This window comes from Aulonocara sp. 'chitande type north' Nkhata Bay, linkage group LG2 (genome assembly GCF_057382095.1).
Source record: "Aulonocara sp. 'chitande type north' Nkhata Bay isolate Kocher_YH1m ecotype deep benthic linkage group LG2, A_spYH_male_GT1.1, whole genome shotgun sequence".
Lineage (NCBI taxonomy): Eukaryota > Metazoa > Chordata > Actinopteri > Cichliformes > Cichlidae > Aulonocara > Aulonocara sp. 'chitande type north' Nkhata Bay.
The window spans coordinates 24,306,798-24,317,520 of NC_141345.1; the positions used below are offsets into that span (position 1 = coordinate 24,306,798).

The 10,723-nt window shown below is 47.2% G+C and overlaps 1 protein-coding gene across 2 annotated transcripts; it reads right to left on the bottom strand.

Moving 5' to 3' along the window:
- Positions 1 to 2,624: 2,624 nt before the first annotated feature.
- On the bottom strand, positions 2,625 to 6,594 carry LOC147337871 (uncharacterized). Of its 2 annotated transcripts, XR_015131553.1 has the most exons (3): positions 5,789 to 6,594; positions 2,923 to 5,710; positions 2,625 to 2,844 (listed from the first exon to the last, which is right to left on the bottom strand). XR_015131553.1 is itself a non-coding variant. In XM_086312228.1 (2 exons), exon 2 carries the CDS (start codon positions 5,452 to 5,454, stop codon positions 3,370 to 3,372), a length of 2,085 nt encoding a protein of 694 aa, XP_086168354.1. In that variant the 5' UTR covers positions 5,455 to 5,710; positions 5,789 to 6,594; the 3' UTR covers positions 2,852 to 3,369. The 2 variants fall into 2 exon arrangements, 1 of the variants encoding a protein (XP_086168354.1); XM_086312228.1 differs by lacking the exon at positions 2,625 to 2,844 and having other exon boundaries at positions 2,852 to 5,710.
- Between the last annotated feature and the right edge of the window lie 4,129 nt (positions 6,595 to 10,723).

The window sequence follows — 10,723 nt, forward strand, 5'->3', positions numbered from 1 at the left end:
GGCTATGATGTTTTAAGTGCAGATAAACACACGTGGACCAATTTATAGCAACAACTTGAGCGTACTGCATCCATTATATTTAGCTCCACAAAAAACCTTATACAGCGGTGTCACATCATGTCATGCCATGAATGCAAATAGCTTTGGCAATGGCAATGAGAACTACAAAGGGCATTAAATATATGTTCGTAACTGGTTCTTCTTAGAGAGAAACTCACTCTTAGAAATCTGCAGACCACAAAACACAGAAGACAGAACCACTGGATTATGAAGTAAGCAAGAAAGTGTGATATGTGTATGCTCCTGGTTGTTGTGTTATGCAAATATATCACCCACAGTGATTTCTGAGATTTTGCTGCTGCAAAAGTTGATTTGGAAACACTTATGTAAAAGCCATGCAGTCAAAAACAACAAGCTTAAGTTTAAAGCAAAAAAAAGAAAGAAAGAAAAAAGAGTTAAGTGATTCTAATGTGGCTTTAAAAGCAGCTGTGAGAGCTTACAAACACTTACAATCAGCCAGCTTTAACCTTTGACCCTGTTTATTTGCATGTTTCCAGCTCCACTCGCAGCTGTCACCAAGCTGCTACTTCTGTGCTTGCTTGCAGTGCAGCTGAAAACCAAACAGGAAGTGACATCACATCCGTTGCTCCGTGAGTGGAGCAAGCGGCTGATGGGTGGAAAGAGGAAGTAGACTGTGTTTCGTTCTCATTCAGTGGCTGTGGCTCAGACGTCCCAGACTCTGTGGTCTTGTTTAAGGGCAGCCAGACAAATAAAAATATCTAATTTAAGTCACTTATCTGCTCAGTCACATAAAGTTTCCCTTTTACTCTCAGATGGCGGTCTTAAAACACCACATATAACATTTTTTATAAACATTCAAATCTCCTGAGAAAGACTTTCTTGAGCTGTGACTCACTCATTTCTGGTACTTGCTTTCTTGCATGTTTTATAAATTACTGACCTTAACTCAGTGTGTTTCCCTCGTCTAACTCAGCCATTCTGTTTTATCACAAACTCAATGAGCAATATTTGCTTTAACTATGAAGTTGACACTTTTAAACCAAAGTTTTTTCAGAAAGTGGAAGTAATTTGGATGGAAGTGTGTGTTTTCCTAATTCTCTTCTGAATCTACTGAATGTAACTCTTAAACGGAACCTGTTAGTTTACTAATACTCCTACTGTATGTTTTCTCTTTTTTTTTTTTTCTTCTTTTTTTTTTGTCATGCATGGTGATGCAAAGGTGGAAGGAGAGGTTTCGGAAACTGTGACGCGGTGCTTCGTCAGCGCAGGGTGCAAACCAGGGTAGGTTACTGTTGTGTGCTGTTGTGGGAGAAGCGTGCAGCGGCTTGTTGTTCTGGCACGAAGGCTAAGTGCTGAGTGAAGTGGGTGCAGGTGAACATGCTAAGACAAGCCAAGTCAGTGTTTGTCTTGCCTTGCTGACATGTATCACGTTTGCACACCTACTGTTTTTTTTCTTTATCAGTTTCTCATATCTTTCTGTGCTGAAGGATTTAAGCTTCTACTAAGGGGAAAAAAACCCAAACAGTTAAGAGTAATAAATCTGGATCATATTATAAATAGACTTGGTCTTTTTAATAATTTCAGATAAGGCATGGATGACTCCCTTTCAATCTCTGAATCCTGTAAGTTTTTGCAAGTGTCTGCCCACCTAAACCTGAACAATCCTCTCTCTAGATTGAGCAGTAGTGTTTCATCATCGATTTGTTGCTTTGATGATGATGGTGATGATGATGATGATGATGACGGTGGTGACGATTATGCGCTGATGATGATAGTCTGACTGGGCTAGGATAGAGCCACAAATAGGCACAAATTGTTTTTAAAAGCTGCCTTCATTTCTCATTTTCGGAATGGGGAACCAGAGAAAAATGAGTCAGAGCAGATGTGGTGAGCTGCTGAGACAGCAGACGCTGATCTGGGATCAGTTCTACATAATGGTTTTATAGGGAAACAGAGTCTATCAGGGTTAAATGAAAAAAAAAATGGTCCAAAATTTGAGTTCTGCTAAAGGTTGGTGTGTAAAGTGCTAAAAAAAAAAAATTAGAAAAGGAGATGACCGACTGTGAGAAGAAAAAATAAACCAGGAGTTCTACAGTACAGGCTGTTGGGAAAAATGTCCACATGGACACACACACGCACGATATCACTCATGAGTGAACGAGCCAGCAGGAACAAGGGGAAGCAAGTGGAAGTGAGGGGAGAAGGAGGGGAGGACTGTGGGAAGAGAGGCAGGAGGGAAAGAAGGTCTGGAGTGAGTCCAGGGGAACTCCAGACTTCTGTTACCCAACATTCTCTCTCAACAGTGGCTGGGAGACTGCTGCTGCTGCTGGTAGAGAGACACAAGGCCCAGAAAGTGAGCAGCCACACACACATTCAAAATTCACATAAAACCCTTATTCCTGGATACACACATATGCTGCCGTGGCTGTGTCACCATAGTAACACAGTGACCCCGGCCTTACAGTTGCACTCCCGAGCCTGATCTCCTGCAGGGTTCTGAGGACGGGGTGGAGTAAATCTGTCTATTTTTAGCTGGCTCACTTTTTTTTGTGCTGGTGACAATAAGACTTTCTCCAAAGTCCGTGTCACGGTCTGGAGGGCAGACCGTGGGGGATGTAGGAGAAAGGACCCAAAACGCAGACTTAATGGAATGAACAGTGGGTTTATTTACAGTGAGGTAATTGTACACCACACATTAAATCTCCAAAAGTGCTCCCTCGACTCCCGTGACGTGTCTTCTCCCAAGTGCTGGTATCCCGTGCTCTCTGCCCCTGTGCCTTCACACACCCCGTGTGTCTTGCAGTCCTGTGTTCCGCTGTCCTCCTGGGGAAAAACACAGACACAGCCGTTATGGCACCAACTCCGGCAGGCATACACTTTAACAACACTAGAAACACTGACATGGAGTCTAACTCAACGATCCTGCGCCGGAGGAAGCTCCATCGCTCTGTTAAGTAGCTCCCCCGACGATCCTGATCAGAAGCAGGTGTGTGGTAAGCTAGGCGTGACCAGCAGCTGGCAGGGCCACACCCATCAGGCCTGCAGGTGGCTGTCCTTCATCCTCCAGCCTCACACACATACACACACCAGCATTGAACACAAGAACACAGTGCAGCAAACATACATCCAATACACTAATAACAATAAAGGTCCACACTGTTCACGAACCCCGAGTCCCCGGAACCGGGTCCGTGACAGTACCCCCCCCTCTAAGGGTCGACTCCCGACGACCCCAAAACAAAACCACAGAACAACCAACCCAGGGCGGGTGGCGGGGGGTCCAGGACGGAGGGCCCCAAAACCACTCCGCTAAACAGCCACCACAAAGCAACAAAAGAAAAACACAGGTCAACAGTCCAATCCCCCGGTCCAGTGGCAGCAAACAGTTCTGGCGGCCGATCTGCAGGACGGCAAAACAAGCGGGACCCGCTGCGGGTTAGGCAGTGGCGGCAAAAAAAGTTCAGGTGGCCTACCTCTAACCCCGTGATGGAAGCAGAACGCTTCAGGCGGCCTGCCACGGATCCGGTGGCAACGGCATTGCAGCTCCGGCGGGCGGCCACGGGTCCGGTGGCGACAGTGTGACTGCTCCGGCGGGCGGCCACGGGTCCGGTGGCGGCGGCGTTGCTGCTCCGGCGGGCGGCCACGGGTCCGGTGGCGGCGGCGTTGCTGCTCCCGCCTCAGCACCACCCACGATTCCCGACGTGGCGGCCGGGCTGCAGGACGTGGCGGCCGGGCTGCAGGACGTGGCGGCCCCTCCGGCACGCAGACCTCCAGCTCTGGCTCAGCGGATCCCTCCGGACCTCCGAGCTCCTCCGGTGGCAGCGCGGGCTCACCAAGCTCGCTGAGCTCCTCTGCTGGCAACGCCGGTCCCTCCGGCTCGTTGAGGTCCGCCAGCAGCGGTGCGGGCTTCTCAGTGGGTGGCTCGCTGGGCTGCTCCGGCTCACAGTGCTCCTCCGGCTCGCCGAGCTCCTCCGGCATTAGCTCGCTGGGCTGCTCCGGCTCACAGTGCTCCTCCGGCTCGCCGAGCTCCTCCGGCAATAGCTCGCTGAGCTCCTCCAGCATTAGCCCGCTGAGCTCCTCCGGCTCACAGTGCTCCTCCGGCTCGCTGAGCTGCTCCTGCTCGCTGAGCTCCACAGCTGGCGACGCGGGCTCCTCCGGCTCGCTGAGCTGCTCCGGCTCGCTGAGCTGCTCCGGCTCGGGCATGCTGAGCTGCTCCGGCTCGGGCATGCTGAGCTGCTCCGGCTCGCTGAGCTGCTCCCACTCGCTGAGCTCCTCCCGCTCGCTGAGCTCCTCCGGCTCTGGCGACGCGGGCTCCTCCCGCTCGCTGAGCTCCTGCTCGGGCATGCTGAGCTCCTCCGGCTGCGACGCGGGTATAGATGGTCGTTGATCCGGAGGTGAAGATGGCGATGCGGAAGCTGCAGGTGGCGAAGATGACGGTCGAGCGGGTGATGTGGATGGTGAAGTCGAGAGTTCTGCGGTCGCTGCAGTCTGATGGGACGCTGGTGGAGAAGTAGCTGCAAAGGGCGGAGGTGATAATGGTGCGGCAGCTACTCGTGGTAGACTGGACAGCGATGTAGAAACAACAGGCGGGTGACATAATGGCAGGGTAGTTCCAGCAGGCATATCAGCCTCCAACTGAGGATGAAGACGAGAGGCTGACTGGACTGGCTGTGCTACGGCTACAGGCTGGGCAGCTGGCTGTGCTACGGCTACAGGCTGGGCAGCTGGCTGTGCTACGGCTACAGGCTGGGCAGCTGGCTGTATAAACATAGCCCCAGAATAAACAGTTCTAGACGAAACGGTCCTAACTCCTGGGTCCGAAGGAACATCAGGAGCACAGTCTCTTGAACCAGGAGGAAAAAACTCGTTCTCAAAACTAACATTGTCATCCTCCCAAACAGGAGAAACACGAGCTCTAGGGTTCACGGAGCTGGCATTCACAGCCTTGGGGGAAACAGTCTGTTTATCCCTAGGCACGAAAGGTGAATGAAGGGAGACTCTGTCACTCACCCTAGGCGGTTGTTTGAGCCGAATCCCTGGCTCCTGCTGGAGCTGTGAGTGCTGGCTGCGTGTTCGCTGCCTCCCTGTTGAAGAGGGAGCGTCGCTGGCGGAATGTGACGAGGGCGGATTCTGAAGTGGCTGCTCCTGCTGTGATGTGGAAATGCTGGGTGAGTCAGGTGGCACGATGATAATTCCTAACATTTTGTAAAAAGCTTGTGCAGGTGTAAGCAGATTGCTGGCAGGCTCGTAGTAATCCTCCCGGGACCGGCTGGAGCGTTTTCTGCGAGACCGAGGCGTCCGCGGGGAGGAAACAGACGAGTGGGCCGACGGGTAGGCTGCCAGCGAGGAACGGCAGCACGGAGGCCCTCCAAGCACTAGTCGGGTCCCGTCAAAACGGGAGCTGCGCTTCCGCGGTGAGTCCGCTGGGTCCATAATGGCAGGATCGTTCTGTCACGGTCTGGAGGGCAGACCGTGGGGGATGTAGGAGAAAGGACCCAAAACGCAGACTTAATGGAATGAACAGTGGGTTTATTTACAGTGAGGTAATTGTACACCACACATTAAATCTCCAAAAGTGCTCCCTCGACTCCCGTGACGTGTCTTCTCCCAAGTGCTGGTATCCCGTGCTCTCTGCCCCTGTGCCTTCACACACCCCGTGTGTCTTGCAGTCCTGTGTTCCGCTGTCCTCCTGGGGAAAAACACAGACACAGCCGTTATGGCACCAACTCCGGCAGGCATACACTTTAACAACACTAGAAACACTGACATGGAGTCTAACTCAACGATCCTGCGCCGGAGGAAGCTCCATCGCTCTGTTAAGTAGCTCCCCCGACGATCCTGATCAGAAGCAGGTGTGTGGTAAGCTAGGCGTGACCAGCAGCTGGCAGGGCCACACCCATCAGGCCTGCAGGTGGCTGTCCTTCATCCTCCAGCCTCACACACATACACACACCAGCATTGAACACAAGAACACAGTGCAGCAAACATACATCCAATACACTAATAACAATAAAGGTCCACACTGTTCACGAACCCCGAGTCCCCGGAACCGGGTCCGTGACAGTCCGGTTTACTTTACATCAGGCTATCCAAGTTCCATGTACATCCACATGGTGTGAATTAGGGATGAATGTGGGAAAATGAGAAAATGAAGAGAAGGCAGGAAGTACTAACAGGGGGGGAAAAAAGAAAGGCAATAGATGTAAACTAGCAGACTGAAACTATTAAGACTATTATGTGTTCATATAGTCTTTCAAACAATCTTGATTCTACAATGTGAACAGACCAGCAGTGTACTCTGAGTGTATTTATGTGTGTGTGTGTGTGTATGCGGCGAAACACACCCCCACATGAACGCAGACCAGACTTTGACCAACATGACTCGGCAGCATTTGGGTAATTGCCCCACAGTTGGCTTCTGCTTCCAGCTACACTGAGCTAGCAGAAGCGGAGTGTAACTTTAGCTGGACTGAAACCCACTCTGGCCCTGGCCGCGGTCCAAGTCCGCCGGTCTGTTTGTTCAACCCGCCTCATCACAGCCGCACTGATTCTAACTGAATGCCAGCGCACGGAGGTGGGTTAAGCCGAGGCCTCACAATACCCTTGACACAAAGGGTGGAGAGGAGAGCTGCTCCAGATAATGGGGCTGATATTGATACTGCTCTTTCTTTGCTGATACAGTCCAGGAAGTGATCTGAATATCTTCAGCAGTGTCACGCCGGTGCAATTTTAACGTTATTTTTTCCCCTTAGTTTGTTTTTTTTCCCCTTCTTTTTTTGTTTTTTTCCATGTCATGTATTTGTAATTGGTCCCTCTTCTCTTTCACTTTGCATTTTCCATTCAGCGCCCATTTCTTAGTTCTCCTTTCCTGTGGTGTCAAATCATGAGCCACAAGGTTAAAATAGCCCATCGTATGCTATTTTTACGCTGGCTTATGATGCCAGATTTGACCGATTTTGACGTGGCTGTCATTTCACTTCCTTAAATTCAGCAACTGGTCTTAGGCACATGACCTGACCCCAGTCATGATACATATCTATGGAATGTGTTGTCTTTGATACGAACAGACTTCACTTCTTGTGTTTTTGTCTGTCTTTGGCACACTTTCATGGCTAAGCCGTTAAAACGATCAGTGACATCACATCTACGTCAAAACTATGGTCGGTCAGTCTCTTTTCTGGCTAGACGTCAGCCATGTGACCGTCATGGTCAGTTGTGTCTTAGTGGCTAACTGTCCTGACTTCACTAGCTCCTCTCTAATCCTACAGCTTGTTAATTGGTTTAGGCTGTTTCCTTTGTGGCAGACTGCGTCACAAAGTAAACGTAACCTCAGCCCAGACATAAGTATATTAACATGGTTAAGTAAAAATAGCTACGGGTGGCTAAATAAAACTTCGATGTATGTGGAAGTGAGTATTTTGGGCACCTGTGATCTTGTTATTGGCGTTAAATTTAGCTCTGTGGTCCTCAGTGAGGAGTGGAAACAGTGACAGGGACCTGTTTTGCCACAACACACTTCCTGTGCACTGTGAGTAGTGAGTAAACCACAACCCAGTGACGCAACGTTCGGAAAAAAAAACAAAAAAAAACAGAGCGAGCAAAAGAAAAAAAAGAAAGTAACAAAGAAGAGAGGAAAATCAGTAATCAGGAAGTTGTGGCTTCATTTGAAAAAGGAAAATTGTTGACTGAACTGTAAATGGATACTGTAAGTGAACTTGTGTGAATTTCCTGTGTGCGGACTTTCCCCTTTCAGATAACACAATGATAAGGTGAGCATAGACCTGAGTATAGGGCTGCTATTATTGCTGTTGCTAATGTGCGTGACTGAAGAGTCATATAGTCATATATACACAGGCATATATACACAGGCATACTGGCCTTTTATTTCTCCTTTATATTTTCGAACTCTTGAGCCATTGTAGCTCTTCTCACTTCCTGTGGGCTATTCTTTGTGACCTGAGCTACAAACGCAGCACAAAGCCTTTGCAGGACCACAAAAAAGGGACTTTGTACTATAGACTCAAGCGTGCTGCAGCTTTTCCTGATAATGTATGATAGTGGAGTCTCATATTAGGAGGCAGTCTTCTGAAAATACCCCGTTCCTATAAAGTGCTTATTTACACGAGTGAATTTATAAGAAAACACTGAGCAAATGTTGCCTATTGTTATGTGATTATGACATTTATATCCATGACCACGAGCTGCTAGTCAGAGGAAATGTGAAATGACTGCATGCGAAGATATTTTTGGTTCATTTGTGTCAGTTACCCTAAAAAAGCATAAATGAAGATGCACACTTTTTTCAGTTTGTGTGGGAGTTGGAACAGTGTAAGCTCAGGAGTATATGTGTGTGTGTGGTTGTTTGTGTGTGTATATTTATGAGTGTGACATAGAGTGTTGGAAAGAGGCAAATTTATAGCGTGAATTTTCTCTCACTCTCTCAAACAACACTGAAAGTCATGAATCATCTCTGCTGCACAGAGCTAACCACAGGAAGTACCCATGGAACACACACACTCATATATACATGCACCACTCAGTATACAAAGCACAACCAAATACAGTGAGAATGATCTACTGGAACAAACTACAGGCCAGAAATAACCCATAAACACAGACCCATAAACTCTGAATAGCTCAAGAGTATCAATTCGTCAAGTTTGTTTCCAGGGATTTCTTCATATCGATTACAAGTCTCAACAACACAAAGCAAGATTTTTCTTTTAAACGGGCACCAAATCTTGTAGATCAATAAGCTTTTGTCGAGACCTCATCACAACATCTCGGCCGTTTCCTGCAAAAGACAAGGTTTCCATGGTGACCCCTACACACTTGGGAAGTACAGTATGAAAGAAATAGGAAAGTGTGTGTGTGTAGCTTGTGGGAGACAGGGAGAAAGAAAGCCAGTGCCAAGCCTTGACCCCTGAAGTCTCTCTTTTTGTGTATGCTTGTTTGGTACACTGCAATATAACAGAATAGTGGCTCATTATTCCTGCTGTATGAGCCTGGTCCTTGGAGGAGCAGTACAGGCTAGAGATGGCACGATACCACTTTTTTATGTCCGATACCGATACCGATATCATAAATTTGGATATCTGCCGATACCGATATGAATCCGATATAGTGTTTTTTAATCAACAAAACTGTTTTTAAAATATCTTTCTGCATTTTGTATAAGTTCATACTCAAGTTTAAAACAACAACTACACTAAAGCTATTCTGTTATACCTGTATGCAAAAAAAAAAAAAATTTCATAGTTCAGCAATACTGATCAATCTAATAAACTTAAACCTACACCATCCTCCCTATTCTGGTATTTTAAAGAGTACTTAGCATAAATATTAAGCAACCTAACTAATAGGGTTCCAACTCCCAGCAACAACAAAAATAAATAAATAAAAAATAGGGAACCACCCCTCACGCTCCACCTCATGATGCTTAATCGACGTAATCAACCTTAATTTGATGCAGTGTGAAAAAAAATACACAGAAATCAATTCTTTTTCAAGAAATATTAAATAGATTCAACATCTTTCTTCAACAAAATTGCAGACTGCACAGATGGTACCTTCCCAAAGGAAAAAGTACTATAGCTTACTAGGGTATATTAGACTTAACAGTTACTATATACAATAATGGACTTCTATACATTTTACATCAGATTAAAACTTTGGGTGTAAGATTCAGATAAATATTAAATAATTAAAAGCTAGACATTTTAAATGAGAATAAGAAAGAAAAGTATGTCTTAGGGCATTAACAGGGAAAAGGGGGCACAATCGGCCCCCCTGGCTAAACTTTCCTAGATCCGCCCCTGCACAGTTACCAGCCGTCAGCTACGTAGAAAAAGATCCTGGAGTAGAAAGTAATAATAAATAAATTCTAACAACAGCTGATCAAGCTTAAACGTGCTGCTGTTGTTTATCCACTGGTTTCCTCTTTCTGGTGCAAAGTGGGCCAAAAGCAAACAAGAGACACGGACTCGCGACAGAAAAGCCGATCAGCTGATCATTAAGCAGTTTCATGATTGAAGTAGCAGCCGGAGAGCGAGAGGCAGTCGGTTAAGCTTAACGCAGGAATGCTTTACAAACATTCAGAGATGGACTTACACACTTGCTTTACTTCTCTCGGGGATAACTTTGTCGGAGATGAAATGCCGGGTTGCTAGCGAAGCTCCACATGCTATCCAGACCACCGACAGGTCCTGCATGCCACAGCCGCTCTATCACGTGATGCATACTGCTCCGACGTGCTAAAGTTCTGAGGTGAGTTACGGCGTGTTGCAAGTTTTGTGAGGTGCTTTCGTGATATTTAATGGATCGGATTACATTTTTTATTTTTCTCCGATATCCGATCCAGTAATTTAGGTCAGTATCGGACCGATACCGATACGTAATATCGGATCGGTCCATCTCTAGTACAGGCACACGAATGGACGCCGTACAAATCACGTTGAGCACCATCATTTTGCCTTTCTGTTTCTGTTGGTATCAGTCAGGAGCCTTGGGAGCTGAAAAATGAACCAGAGAAGGAAGAGCAAGGAATGCAGTTCCCCAACTGACCACATGAGGCTGGCTGCACATGTCAGTAGCCAACTTTACAGCAGAAATAAACATGTTTACAGCCAGCTACACAAATAGTTTGGTCTATAAAGCATGTAAAGCATGACCCACCTATCTGCATTTTATTAAGGCTTAGCAT

Excerpts from the sequence above, each read along its gene's own strand:
- LOC147337871 (XM_086312228.1), bottom strand. The coding sequence starts at position 5,454 with ATGGACCCAGCGGACTCACCGCGGAAGCGCAGCTCCCGTTTTGACGGG.